Raw genomic sequence first — 14,397 nt, 5'->3', positions numbered from 1 at the left:
GACTATCGGCTCAGGTCATGATCTCACAGTTCCGTGAGTTTAAACCCCATGTCAGGCTCTGCTAGCAGCTCAGATTCTGTGTCTCCCTCTCTGTCTCTGCCTTTCCCCCACTCATGCTGTGTCTCTCAAAAATTAACAAACATTTAAAAAAAAATTTTTTTTAAGTAACACTATTGGGGCACCTGGGTGGCTCAGTCAGTTATGATCAGGTCATGACCTCATCGTGAGTTCAAGCCCCACATTGGGCTCTCTGCTGTCTGTTGGCTCGGAGCCTGCTTCGGATCCTCTGTCCCCCTTTCTCTCTACCTGTCCCCCCTTGCTTGTATGCACTATGTCTCTAATTCAATAAATAAAGTTAAAAAAATGTAGCACTATTGAAGGTCCTCAAATCGCTAGCAGTAGTGTTAGTTTATTTCAGCAAACCCTTATGGGAATGTAGAGGGAGGCTTTAGGTCCCCTCCAGCATCCCTTGCTCTCTGACTGGGTCAGGTACAGGGAAAGGGGAAGTCCGCAGTGTAGACAGACTGCCCCTAAGTATGAATTAGATCTACACAGTGCTACTAGGGAAGCAGCCTGTGGAGGCCCTAATGAAAAACCCTTAGCTTAATTGTACGGCTCCTTGACACCACTTGTCAGGCTTTCCTCAGCGATTTGCACCCTTTGTCCAAAGCCACAGAGCCCGTTACTCCTTTGTTAATGTTTGTTTATTTTTGAGAGAGAGAGAGAGAGACAGTGCAAACAGAGAAGAGGAAGACATGGGATCTGAAGCAGGCTCCAGGCTCTGAGCTGTTATCACAGAGCCCAACACAGGGCTCAAACTCATGAACCGTGAGACCATGACCTGAGCGAAAGCTGGACACTTAACCTACTGAGCCACCCAGGTGCCCCAAGATTTTATTTTGAAGTATTCTCTATACCCACCATGGGGCTTGAACTCACAACCCTGAGATCAAGAGTCTCTTGCTTTACCAACTGGGCTAGCCAGGTGCCCTTGTAACTTGCATTCTTCAAAATAGATGAATGAATATCTTTCCAAACCTGTACTTTAATCTTTTTATTGCACATAATTTTGATATGACTGTACCATAATTTAAGTCAGTACCTCTCTCTGTTGGGAAATTTTCAGGCTGTTTCCAGTCTTCTGCTAATAAAAAAATGCTTTGCTGTAGATAAATTTCTCTGATATGTATCTTTATGCATTTCTGTCAGATAAAGCCCAGGGAGTGCACATTTAAAATGTTTAAACACTGCTATTTTATTTTTTATTTTAGTACCTTGACAATCTTATCAACAGATCATTACTGCTGGGATACATTTATATACTTATTGTAATTAAAGGCTTTTGCTGGATCTGTGCTTTTCTTTTAGACCATCTCAAGTTGATTACATTTATGCTTTTATTTGGAAAAAAAATCCTTGAACCTCCGGCTTAGCTTTACTGATTATATTCACTTAATTGGATTTAACCTCTATGCAGTTAGTCAGAAACAAAATGTCATTTGGGGAAATTTGACTCAGATATTCTCCTTACAGTATCAAACCAAACTTTCCAGTAAATTCTGAATTTATTTCTAGAACAATCTCTGTCCATTAAAGCTGTCAGACTAAGTTTAAGAAGTTGTTCAGTGGTGGGGTACCTGGGTGGCTCAGTGGGCTGAGCGGCCAATTCTTGACTTTGGCTCAGGTCATGATCCCACAGTCATGAGAGCAAGTACTCCCTGGAGCCTGCTTGAAATATTCTTTCTCTCTCCCTCTCCCTCTCCCCTTCTGTTCCTCTGCCCCTCCTTCAATCACACACACGGGTGCGCTCTCACCCTAAAAAAAAAAAAAAATTCAGTGGCTATTTGATTGTTACAAACTGAAATTGTGAAGATCGGTAGCTGAGCTTGGGGAGAGACTGCAAACTCTAAACATTTGGTAAACATATAAGGCATGACACAATTATTGTTACCCAAAAATCTTGATGCTCATTCTCTCCTGGTGATTCCTGTGCAGTGTGTTTATTTAATTAAAAAGAAAAAAAGAGGGGTGCCTGGTTAGCTCTGCAGGTTAAACATCTGACTTTGGCTCAGGTCATGATCTCACAGTCCACACGTTCGAGCCCCGCATCGAAGTCTGGGCTGATAGCTCAGTCTCTCTCTCTCCACTCCTCTCCCACTTGCACTCTCTCTCTTTCAAAATAAATAAATAGACTTAAAAAAAAAAAAAGAACCAATAAGCGTAAAACAGATTCACAGAGGCCAATTTACACAACAAGAAATACAAGTTGCAAAAATATTGGGGTAACTGCTGTTCAGCCTTCTTATTCAAATTGCAAACACCTTTTAGTTGATGTTGGCCACAATTTAGTGGACTAGCTATTCTCATACACCCCTGTAGGCGACTATATGTATCAGAGTCCTTATATGTTTTGAGATAGTAATTCTCCTAAAAGTTTGAGTAAAACCTTTGAAAACCACCTAATCAAAAAGTAGAGTAAAAGTTAAGAAACTATAATCCAGTAAAAATCATTTTATGTGAAAGAATATTTAGAATATTGAATGGCGTAAGGACCTAGACACTCTATAATAAGTAGGAAAAACCAGGCTTCAGGCTTCAAAATTATGGTAGTAGTTGTCAGAATACTTCTTATGAGATGTGAGATCCTCCATGGTCAAATTAACTTGAGAAAAGCTTAGCTAATCAGAATTAAATAAGCTTAAGTACTGCAGGGTTGAGCTTGGAGATTCATAGAACATATGATGGCTTGTATTTTCCAAATTTCTCTGACCTTGAAACTTTTTTTTTAATGTTTATTTATTTTTGAGAGAGAGAGAGAGAGAGCATGAGAGGAAAGGGGCAGTGAGAGAGGGAAACACAGAATCCTGAAGCAGGCTTCAGGCTCTAAACTGTCAGCCAGAGCCTGACACGGGGCTTGAACTCGCCAACTGTGACATCATGATCTGAGCCAAAGTTGGATGCTTAACCGACAGAGCCGCCCAGGTTTCCCTGACCTTGAAATTTTCTAAGGAAAACCTGTTAGTATTCCTTTCAAAACACTGGGTTTCCATAAAATATAGTATAGAAATGCTAATTTGTAATTCAGTCTTATTTTTTGTTTTTAAAAATGTATATCTATGTCTTCTCTGTTTATATGTGTACTTCTGTTTATTTGTATACATAGAAAACCGGAGGAAAAAAACGTGAAAAGAGTTCTCTTGGGGTTGTCAAATTGTTGATAATTTTTTTTCTTTATACTAGTCTGAATTTCTCAGATTTTCCAGGGGAAGAAAAGGTTGCTTCCAACACTGAGACAAAGTTGTATTGTTTGTAAACTTTCATAAAGCCGCGGTGACTGGTGTTTCACTCTCTAGTTCAAAGTGTGAGAAACAGTTGTGTGAAAAAGCCTGAGGAGAGGAGGAAACTGGGAAGGAATGGCTGTCTGTGATCTTGTGGTGGTGGTGGTTTCACTGGTGTGACCTGTCAGGTTGTGTACATTAAATACGTACCACTTTTTACCTGACAGTCATACCTCCATAGAGTGTTTTCAAAGGCGAAGAAAACTCTAGCATTGAGTCAGATCTGAAGTCAGCTCCCGTTTGTGATTGTGAGCCAAAGTATCTAATCTCTGCTCCTTGCTTGCAAAATAAGGGTCCTCTTAGTACCTCAGCCACAGCTGTTGTCAGAACCATAGCAGGCATTGCACGAATATGTAATAGGGGCTTCGAGATGTACAAAGATGGTTTAATTGGGGTTTTGGCTAGTTATTACATTGCTCGGCAAGGATACCTCTTTAAATGAAGTTTACTGTGTATTGGAAGGAATGTTTTTACTGTGGAAACATACTTCTGAAAAGATGAATGAAATGCTCCTGTCTTTAGCTAAGAACCTGGTTCACTCCACTGAACTGGAAAGAAATGTTTTTAGACTAATATAAATGGTTTCCATTGAACTTTGAGTCAGAATTCTTTTCTTCCTCGACTTGCTTTTAGCATTTGTCAAATAACTATCATAAAAAGATTTCACGTACCACGATCCATTATCTATGACTCAGACTCCTTCCTGTGACTACCCCCCCACCCAAAGATCCTGTGTTTTTTTTTTTTTTTAATGTTTTATTTATTTCTAGGAGGGAGAAAGACAGCATGAGCAGGGGAGGGTCAAAGAGAGAAGGAGTGACAGACTCTGAAACAGGCTCCAGGCTCTGAGCTGGCAGTCAGCACAGAGCCCGACGCGGGGCTCGAACCCACGAACCGCGAGATCATGACCTGAGCGAAAGTCGGACGCTTAACCGACTAAGCCACCCGGGCGCCCCAATCCTCACGTTAAAGATAAAAAATTGAGCAAGTTTAGTCAGTAGAATTTCTTATTAGGAAGAGTTTTCTTTTAAAATAGAGCACCCAATCACTTTTAAATGTTAAGATCTAGTGCCACGAGTGGTAGACTTTATTGTTGAAAGTATATTTTCACACTCCCATCATAGCTGTTTTTTGTAATGTTGGTTTTTTGTGGGTTTTTTTTCCACTTCTGTATTTGTTATATAGCAACTCTACAGAAAGAAGCCCGGTCTGGCCATCACGTTTGCAAAGCTGCCTCAGAATTTGGACAAAAATCGATATAAAGATGTGCTGCCTTGTGAGTATCCGGCGTGAATGCCTCCTTCTCTCCCCCACCCCCCACCCCCAACACGCTGAGATAATGTTTCCCTTTTTAAAACAGATTGTCTGGTATTCTGGACCGATTTTCAGTGTGTCTGTAAACACCACCGTCTTTATTGCCGCCATTTCAGACTCGGAACAGTTGGGGAATAGTGTTTATGCTAATGAGGCGAAGCTGCAGATGGGGTTGGGGACTGAACTCTTGTTTACTTGGTCGATAAAAATAACGCTTGGGATAATTGGTAAATTTGTTTCTCCCCCACAGATGACACCACCCGGGTATTACTGCAGGGAAATGAAGATTATATTAATGCAAGTTATGTGAACGTAAGTCAAGAATCTGGGTAATAAGAGCCCATTGATCCCTGTAACAACGGTGAATGGAATGGGTGGTGCTTTGCAGTTGATCAAGTGCTTTCTGTTCACCCCCTCATTTCAGCACCCCCGCAGCCATTGAGGGAAGGCAGAATAGTCTTTTTACAGAGGACAAAACTAAGGTTCAGAGAGATTAAATAATTTGAAAAGTCACAAAGCTAATAGAAGGTGAGACCAAAACTCAGATTCTGTGTCTCTGGCTCCCATCATCCAAATGCCTTCTGTCCTCAACTGCTGACATTTTTGTGGTTTCTTTCTTTTTTTTTTTTTTTTCCCTGTTTTTTTGGGGTTTTTTTTTTTGTTTGTGTGCCAGTGGTATGCTTATAAATTTCTGTGTTTCTCTCTCTCCCCGCCCCATCTTATTACTGGGGGGATCCCACCTAAAAATAAGGGGGAATGTAACCCAAAAAGGAAATGTAAAAGATTTCACGTGTTGTGGGAAAAGCATTCATTCTACTCTGAAAATGAATCTTGGGCAACTTCCTTGGCCTCTCTGAACCCGATTTTCTTCATTTAAACCAGGAGTCAGCACACTTTTTCTGTAGAGGACCAGATAGTATTTCAGTCTTGCAAGCTGAGGGAAAATGGAGGCTATTACTTAAGTACTTATATAACCACTTACCATGCAACTGTGTAAAAATATTTTTAAAACACTCTTAGCTTGCAAAGTGGCAGTCAGATTTGGCCCTCAGGCCAACGTTTGCCAACCCCGATCTACATGAACAGATGATTTCTCAAGTTATAGCAAAATGTTAAGAACTATCCTAATACAGATGGGTGTTATCAGTGATTCCATTTATTCCAAAACATCTTTGGGATTCATTGACCCTCCCTTCAACGTTCCTAGTGTCTTGAAGGCAGAGCATCAGAATCGGTGGGGTCAGCAGTGTCACGTACTCTGTCCCTTTGCAGGGAAATGGGGCAACTGAGACGAGGAATGAAGAAGCCATTAACCCAAACATCAGCCAAACCATGAATTGGGTGCCTGTGTTGTACCTTCCCCACCTGAGAATGAATGACTCGCAGTGTTACTTGAACGTTCAGTAGGCCCTGAGTGTTTTTTCATAGACATGACTCCGTTCAGAGAGAAGAAGTAAAAGCAGAGCAGGGGGAAGGGCACTGAGGACAGTTGAACACATTTTGATGTTTAACATTAATCAACTCAAATAACTGTGTGAGGTGATGGATGTGTTCATTAACTTAATTGTGGTGATCATTTCACAACATATGCATACATCAAACTATCATGTTGTACACCTCAAATATATGCAATTTTTGTTTGTCAGTTACACCTCAGCAAGGCTGGGAGGGGAAGGACTGATCGACTCAATGACACAGGCATTAGAACCCTGCAGGAAGCAAAGTATAGCATAGTGGTGGCGTAAGTCTGTGTGGTCTATGCTTCAGAGAAAAGCAAATCGATTTTGATAGAAGGCCCTGGGTGGGGAAAGATTTGGGCATGAGGATTAGTATGTATTGCTGAAAATATAGATGGCCAGTATTGATACAGCAGTAAAGATCATTCAAACTGTTCTGCATCTTTAGGTACATTTCCTATTATTGCCTACTGAGTGTCATATGGCTTTATCTTAAGTAGTTAATGCTAGCATTATTGTCAAGTATCTTTCAAGGATTTTTTAAAATGCCTTTTTCTTTTTTTTTTAATATTTTTTATTTATTTCTAGGAGAGAGAGAGAGAGACAGCGTGAGCAGGGGAGGGTCAGAGAGAGAGGGAGTCACAGACTGAAACAGGCTCCAGGCTCTGAGCCGGCAGTCAGCACAGAGCCCGACGCGGGGCTCGAACCCACGAACTGCGAGATCATGACCTAAGCGAAAGTCGGACGCTTAACCGACTAAGCCACCCAGGCGCCCCTAAAATGCCTTTTTCTTTGATTTTTCTTATTGGCTGTACATTGACAGAATATTCTGGTGTGGTGTCAGTTGCCAACTAGAAGAGTTTGAGATCCAGTTCTGTGGCCACCTTGTGGCAGTGACAGATTCTAATGTCTTAACAATCTCTTGCCAGATGGAAATTCCTGCTGCGAACCTTGTGAACAAGTACATCGCTGCTCAGGGGCCCCTGCCACATACCTGTGCACAATTTTGGCAAGTCGTCTGGGATCAGAAGTTATCACTCATTGTCATGTTGACGACTCTCACAGAGCGAGGCCGGGTAAGTGGCTTGATTTCCGATTCAAACATGGGCATGTCATGCTGTGCTCTATGCTACATGAATCTCAGACCTGGAAAGGGTCTTAAATGTCACTTGGTCCAGCCCCTACATGACCCATAAATCTCCTTTAGAGACTTACTGATAGGCACCTGCAGTGTCGGGGAGCTCAGCACTCCTGTCCATTCCCTGGCCTGTCCCTGAACTAACAAGAGATCACACAGCCCCTCCCACTCCTGGCTCAGATCCATTATAATGAGCCAGAAAGCAGTTTCACTTGCCTCATCTCCCCTGCCCCAGAGACCCTGTGTTGACTGCACCCAGGACGAGGGCTGGTCCTGCAAAGAGCAGTGGACGTAAAAAGTGGGAGACATTACAACATCCGTCAGCCTGTTTGTGTTGCAGCAAAAGCCGATGCAAAAAGAAGAGAGAGGGGCTTGATTAGGAGAGTGAAGGACACCACACTGTGCTTTAGCAGGGCATGCATTTCCCACAGGAACAGGTCCCTGGTTATAGAACAGAAGTCACTGTGCAAGGGTACCTGTATTATGCATTCCCTAAGTTGTGCGTACATCGAGATATCTTCATTATGAAACATTTATTCAGAAACCCATTCCAAAATCAGATATAAATGAACTTTGAGCCACCTGCTCTGAATGATCTGTGTGCTGTTTCCTCCAAGGCCTCTCTCCTGGTACATGGTTCAGAATACCAAATTGATCCACACTGAAAATCAGAATCCACGGGATTGGAATGAATAGTATGTTTGAGAACAGTCTATACTCTCAACCTGAAACAGCAAAATAAGAATTCCTCCTAATTTTGCAGAGAGAGACCCAGGGATTGCAAAGGACTTTGTGTGTATCTCCCAGGCAGAGGGCTCCTCACTTCTGCAAAAACACCTTCCAGGTCCATCTTGTGGGTGTTCAGCTCTGATTTTTTAAAAATTCCTCCTTACAGGGGTGCCTGGGCGGCTCAGTCGGTTAAGATCTGACTTCGGCTCAGGTCATGATCTCACAGTTTGTGAGTTTGAGCCCTGCATCGGGCTCTGTGCTGACAGCTCAGAGCCTGGAGCCTGCTTCAGATTCTATGTCTCTTTCTCTCTCTGCCCCTCCCCAACTTGCACTCTGTCTCTCTCTGTCTCTCAAAAATAAATAAATGTAAAAAAAATTTTTTTTTCTTTAAATTCCTCCTTACAACTAGCTGAAATCCTTGAACACATGGCCTTGAACCTCCACCCCACCTGGTTCTCACACCTGGAAGACACAGAATAAGTTACCCCTCTCCTCTATGTACTTGGCCCTTTAGGGATCTAAAAATTATCTCAGACTTGTATTATTAAATTCTAAGTAAATACTCTTGCCTTCCAGGCTCAGAACCCAAAGCTGGCACATGCGAACACGTGCACACACACTCTCTTTCTCTCTGTCATAAAAAGTGCCTTTCACTCAGTTAGGGAAGTGATGTTGAAGCCATCCCCGACCCACATTGAGACCGTCCTTGGCAAAGTTGGCTTTACGGCGACGCAGTTCTGTTATCTAACCCTCCGAGTCACCACCACGTCCCACACTCTGCAGGCCCAGCTCTGGGCCGTTTCTGCTGTTTCGTTAGATGACTGACGTCAATGTTATTGCCTTCCCGTCGTCTCCACAATCTGCCAGTCCCCCGTTTGAAAGCCGAGCTGTATTGGCCTGCCAATTCTGTGACTTCTGGGTGCCTGGACGCGCCAGGTTCTCTCAAAATATTTGTGGAGGTGCTGCTCGGCTGTGTCGTAAGGTCTTTCGGGGCTGCTGGGTGCGGTCTCCTCACCTGGGCTGGGCTTCTCTTTCTGCTGTAAAGTTGGCTCTGCCCGTCCCTGCTCTGAGGTCATCAGCGAGCCACGACAGGCACAGTTAGCGACAGATGATCCGCTCTGGACACCAGACCCGTCTTCCCTCACCCTCTTTGTCCCAGCTCGCAAAAAAGGCCCTTTCTTCCATCCGCTAGGCCTTGCTTCCTCTGGCCCTGCCCCTCCTGCTCTGTCCCAATGACATCCCACCCTCCTCCTCTTGTTCATCTGCTCTGCACCTGAGCTCCTCTGGGGTCTCCCTGCGACCCAGGGGGCGGCTCTGTTCCCCAGCCTGGCTTCCTGACCGAGCCCATCCCAGCGGCCCCTTGTCCTGAGTCAGCAGTCCCTCCGCTATCTCTGGCCCTGGGGACCTACCCCTCTTGTTTATCGATCGTTAGAAACCTGTTCTTCTGAAATCTAAGCTACGTGTTTCCTCCCTCTCCTGTTACAGACTCGCAGCCGACCCAAGCCCTTTATCCTGAGGATCCTTATCTGGTCCTCGCCACCCCCCACAGCTTCAGCCTGTGTATGTGCCTCTTCTGATATGGGTGATCTCATACCAGTTGATTCACTCCCGGAGCCTCAGTTTACTCCTGTGTAAAACAGAGACACTAATAGTATCTACCTCATAGGGTTTTTGAGGCCAAGCTAATGTCCGTAAAAAGCACCATTTAGAACTGGGCGTACACTGTTCAAGAGATAGGAGGCGTTGGCATCCTCACCACCCCCAGCCAGCATGAATGTGGAAACAGAGACTCAGAGAAGTCCAGTAACTTGCCCAGGATCACACACTTGGTTAGTAGAGCCCATTAATAACCAGGATTGGAACTCAGGGTTTCCACAGGCCCCTTGCTCTTTCTGCCCCACCCTCAGTGCTTTGAAATCCAAATAGACCTAAAATCCAGGGTAGAGAGTCCAGTTCTGGTGAATTCACTAGGAGTCTCTGGAAACAGGTATTTGTGGCTCTGCCTTGCGTGGGCTAATCACTTCAGAGACTTCCCCTCGGTTGTCCTGTGAATAGGATGCCTGGGAGTCTGTAGCAGAGATGACACCCTGTGTGGGTCTGCAGCCTGCCCAGGGGGCCACCCAGGTGTAATGTGAAGCTGGCCCCCGTATGCAGGCTTCAGGTAGATGGATGGCTCCAGGTTGGTAGATGGCAGTTTGTGGGTTTTTTTAATTTTTTTCTAAGTTTATTAATTTGGAGAGAGAGAGAGAAAGAAAGAGAACATACCAGGGGAGGGGCAGAGAGAGAGAGGAAGAGAGAATCCCAAGCAGGCTCAAACTCATGAACCGTGAGATCATGACCTGAGCTGAAACCGTGAGTCGGACGCTTAACCAACTGAGATTACGTGGCATTTTAAATAAGCAAAGGGAACTTAAGAGGCTTATCATCACTACAAAACAAATGGTTCCCTACACCTTCCCCCTAAATCTTAGAAGTTTATAAAGAGGGGCACCTGGGTGGCTCAGTTGATTATGCGTCCAACTCTTGGTTTCAGATCGGGTCATGCTCTCATGGTTCTTGGGTTCAAGACCCACCACACTGGGCTCTGTGCTGACAGTGCAGAGCCTGCTTGGGATTCTCCCTCCCTCTCTCTCTGCCCCTCTCCCACTCGTTCTCTCTGTCTCTCTTTCTCAAAATAAAAAAAGAAACTTAAAAAAAGTTTATAAAGCGACCGTAAGTGGGCTCAGTTATGTATGCAGTGTGTTTTCAGTATCACATTACTATCCTAAGGCTGTGTCCTTAGAGCAGCCCCCGGGAGCAGGAAAGGCAAGCAGACCCCACATTCCAGGGACAGAAGAGGGCATGTGGAGCCTCTGAGTGCCCAGGGCCAGCGCACGGGCCAGCATGTGGTCATGTCCTTTTGATGACATTCCCCAACACCTGGTGAGGATGAGGCAGATAACAGGCAGCAGGTCTCAACTGTGCCTCGGGTTCTGGGGACGGCGGCCCCTTCGTGTCTGTGGAAGTTGGGAAACAGCCACTAACTAGAATACCCACATTTAAGGTTTACAAGTAAATTCTTAACTCCAGCTTCCCAGCAGCACACTTAACTTTCAGATACTCCATGTGACGTTTGAATATAAGAATAGAAAAGCTGTTCCAGACAAATTACATGCATCTGTTGGTTTATAGTCCCTTTTAGCTGTACACAAATATAATTTTTATGTAAGATGTTGCAACTCTAGCCTTGGAGAGAAAAAAAATCGAGTGACTCAGAATTTGATGGAACTCTGATGGGATGGACAGCTTGGCCCTGAGTTTGAAGCCAGAGGCAAAAGCTAAGAGGCTGTGGACAAGCTTCAGGGTTGGGAAAGGCGGATTATGAGGGAGACGCAGGGGGCCCGGTGAGCCTGTGGGGGAGCCACAGCAGCCCTGAGACCTTGGCCAGGTCACTTACCCCACAGAGGCTGGGGTTCCTCATCTACCATCCGGGAGTGTGTCAGCCCCATGAGTCATCGGAGGGCCTAGGGAACACCGCTCGAATGTAACGGGATATTCATCTCAATTTGGGAACTTTTTTCCCTGGGATTTTTGCGGAATCTCTGATCACCCTTCTTCACGTTGATGTGGGGACCCCATAGCAACAGTGGTAACCTGAGCCAGCACGGTGAGCCTGGGACTGCCCACCATTCCCTCCGACCTCTGTCACCGTCTGGAAAGCAGGTGCCGTCCCCGTCTGTCAGGCAAAGACTGGGAAAATCCAAGAGGTTGGGTAGCAGGTTCAAAGTCATGAGGCTACCAGAGGAGAAAATGAGTCCAGTGGAGTTCTAACTTCCACCTGTGTGCCCTTAACCTCTGTGCCTTGAGGCCTTCCTTCTGCTCATGTGGGTAGGGGAGGGATGGTGAAGGGGGTTGGTGTGGAGAGAGAGAAGGGGCCTGAGGGCATGGAGCGGGCTTGATGGGGGCTGGGAAAGGATGAGAGGGAGAGGTCGCTCCTAGGTCAAGGCGCTGTGTCTGAGACCTCTCCTGTTCTTCCAACAAGCGGACCCTGTTGAGGAAGAGGGTGAGCTCTGTACTCATCCTCTGGGCTCCAGCCTCAGGCTGGCTTGAGAGCTGCGGCCTGGCCCCTTGCAGGTTGACCAGTACCCTACTCTCCAGAAGAGGAGGGGAGGCTCCTCTGGGAACAGGGAACAGACACAGAGCACATCGGCTTTGCGGCTCTCAGAGTTCCTGGTGCAAGTGAGGGGGCTCCGGCCAGACCCCCACCTGCCCGTCCAGGTAACAGCTCATGTGCGCCACCCCCACGGCGGAGGTTAGCTCACACCCAGTGGTTCCCTTGCAGACCAAATGTCACCAGTACTGGCCTGATCCTCCCGATGTCATGGAGCACGGCAACTTTCACATTCGATGTCAGTCAGAGGATTGCACCATCGCCTATGTGTTCCGAGCAATGCTGGTCACCAACACCGAGGTGAGCGGTGCCCCTGCGGTGGATGGTCCGGGGGAGGGCGCAGCTTAGAGGCAGGTGCTGAACCGGCATCCGCTGGGGCCCTGCACAGGGCGGTGCTCCCAGGCCTATTCTGCATTCTCTCCTGGTGAGCGTTTGGGGAAATACTGGTGAAAGAACCAGCACCCTATACTCAGCACCACCGTTGACACTAGCCGGCAGGGGGAGCACCCCAGTGCCCCTTGACTGATAAATGGATGAACAAGATGAGGTATGTTGACAACTTTTAAAAGGAGGGAAATTCTGATGCATGTTGTTATCGCAACGATAAGCCTCGAAGACCTTACACTAGTCAAGTAAGCCTGTCATGAGAGGAAAATATTGTGTGACTGTACAGAGCACCTGGGCTAGTCACATCAGACAGAAAGTGGTAGGGTGGTTGGCTGGGGGCGGGGGGAATGAAGAAGTAGTGCTTCGTGGGTACAGCGTTTCAGCTTGGGAAGATGAAAAAATCCTGGTAATAGATAGCAATGATGGTTGCACAACACTGGGAATGTACTTAATGCCGCTGAACTATATACACCTAACGGTTAAAATGGTAAACTTCATGTTACATATATTTTACCTTATTAAAAAAAGAAAAAGCCAATGTTTATGGCCCTAATGGCAAGTACCATAGGAGCGAAGGGGAAGAAATCGCAGTGGGCGGAAGTTGTGGGGGAAAGCAGTCCTGAGGGGGTGGCCTGAGCCATGTCCTAGAGGGGGAGCCAGACTTTCGAGGGGCCACCCCAGGGCGAAAGGGCATTGGGAGACAGGACCGCTGAACTGAGGCCGGGGCCGGGCTCAAGCTGCCCACTTTCTGGACTGAGTGACCAAGGCCCCCCTGCATCTTCCACAGACCGGGGAAGAGCACACTGTGACACATCTCCAGTATGTCGCGTGGCCTGACCACGGCGTTCCGGATGACTCCTCGGACTTTCTGGAATTTGTAAACTACGTGAGGTCCCTGAGAGTGGATGGCGAACCTGTGTTAGTTCATTGCAGGTACTGTGGCTTCCAGGTTTGGTTTGGTTTGGTTTTTAAGTACACATATTCTATAGGGAAAGACCTGAGGAAAGTTGGCAAAGATCACCCTAAATCCCGCAAGACTCTTTGCTTTTACAAGAAGGCTCCGTTTATTTCTTTGCTATTGCAAGAGATTGGGAATTTTGTGAAAGCATAAACCTCTGATTGTAGAGCTGAAGAAGCCCACTCCCCCCCACCCAGCTTCCCCTGTGTCCTTGAGTCGCTGACCTTCACAATAGATATGAACAGGAGGAGGGTGCAGCCCTCAAAGGTGGGTTTCTTTTCATTGGCGTTTAAGCCCCTGGCCTCAGAATATATGAGGAGAGGCCTCTTCAGCCTGCTGGAGAGCACACCCTGAATGTGTGTTTTGTATTCCTGAAGGTCAGGGGACGAGAGCTCTTCGGAGTAAACGTGGGAACTGGCTAGGCATTAAGCTGGGCTGTGCAGAAACACTGCCTGAGCAAATCCTAGGTCTCCGCTTCTGTCCCCCCAGTGCCGGCATAGGTCGTACTGGTGTGTTGGTCACCATGGAGACAGCCATGTGCCTAATTGAGAGAAACCTGCCCGTTTACCCACTGGACATCGTCCGGAAGATGCGAGACCAGCGTGCCATGATGGTGCAGACATCAGTGAGTAGAAACCCATTGATGAAAGTAATAACAATGGCCCACGCTTTCTGAGCATTGCCCTGGGCCAGGCCCTCGTGAAGGGCTTTGCGAGTTAAGGGACCAAGGCTCAAGGGCACGGCAAGTGCTTGCCCAAGGTCACAAAGCTGGTCAGGGGCTGAGCGACTCCAGAGCCCACTCCATCTCACAAGGCCCCACTCTTCCCTCCTTGGGCTATCTCCCATGTCTGTCACATCTGGGTAATCTGCAAGTGTCCTCAGGAGGAAATCTTGTGGTTTTCCCCTAGAACCACAAAAGGGGTGGG

At 46.4% G+C, this 14,397-nt stretch overlaps 1 protein-coding gene across 2 annotated transcripts in view; it reads left to right on the top strand.

Annotated features, from left to right (window-relative positions):
* The window catches only part of PTPN3 (protein tyrosine phosphatase non-receptor type 3), a 75,911-nt gene that overhangs the window by 56,583 nt on the left and 4,931 nt on the right, over positions 1–14,397 (top strand). For both annotated transcript variants that reach the window (XM_077769842.1, XM_077769843.1), the window contains 6 exons: positions 4,524–4,614; positions 4,903–4,964; positions 7,039–7,185; positions 12,298–12,426; positions 13,301–13,446; positions 13,961–14,096. In XM_077769842.1, coding sequence (XP_077625968.1) covers positions 4,524–4,614; positions 4,903–4,964; positions 7,039–7,185; positions 12,298–12,426; positions 13,301–13,446; positions 13,961–14,096 — 711 coding nt within the window. The remainder of the gene's footprint in view (positions 1–4,523; positions 4,615–4,902; positions 4,965–7,038; positions 7,186–12,297; positions 12,427–13,300; positions 13,447–13,960; positions 14,097–14,397) is intronic.

Source organism: Crocuta crocuta, unplaced genomic scaffold, assembly GCF_008692635.1.
Source record: "Crocuta crocuta isolate KB4526 unplaced genomic scaffold, BGI_CrCroc_1.0 scaffold95, whole genome shotgun sequence".
NCBI lineage: Eukaryota > Metazoa > Chordata > Mammalia > Carnivora > Hyaenidae > Crocuta > Crocuta crocuta.
The sequence above is the reverse complement of the archived record's forward strand: the minus strand, read 5'-3'. Positions and strand labels throughout refer to the sequence as shown.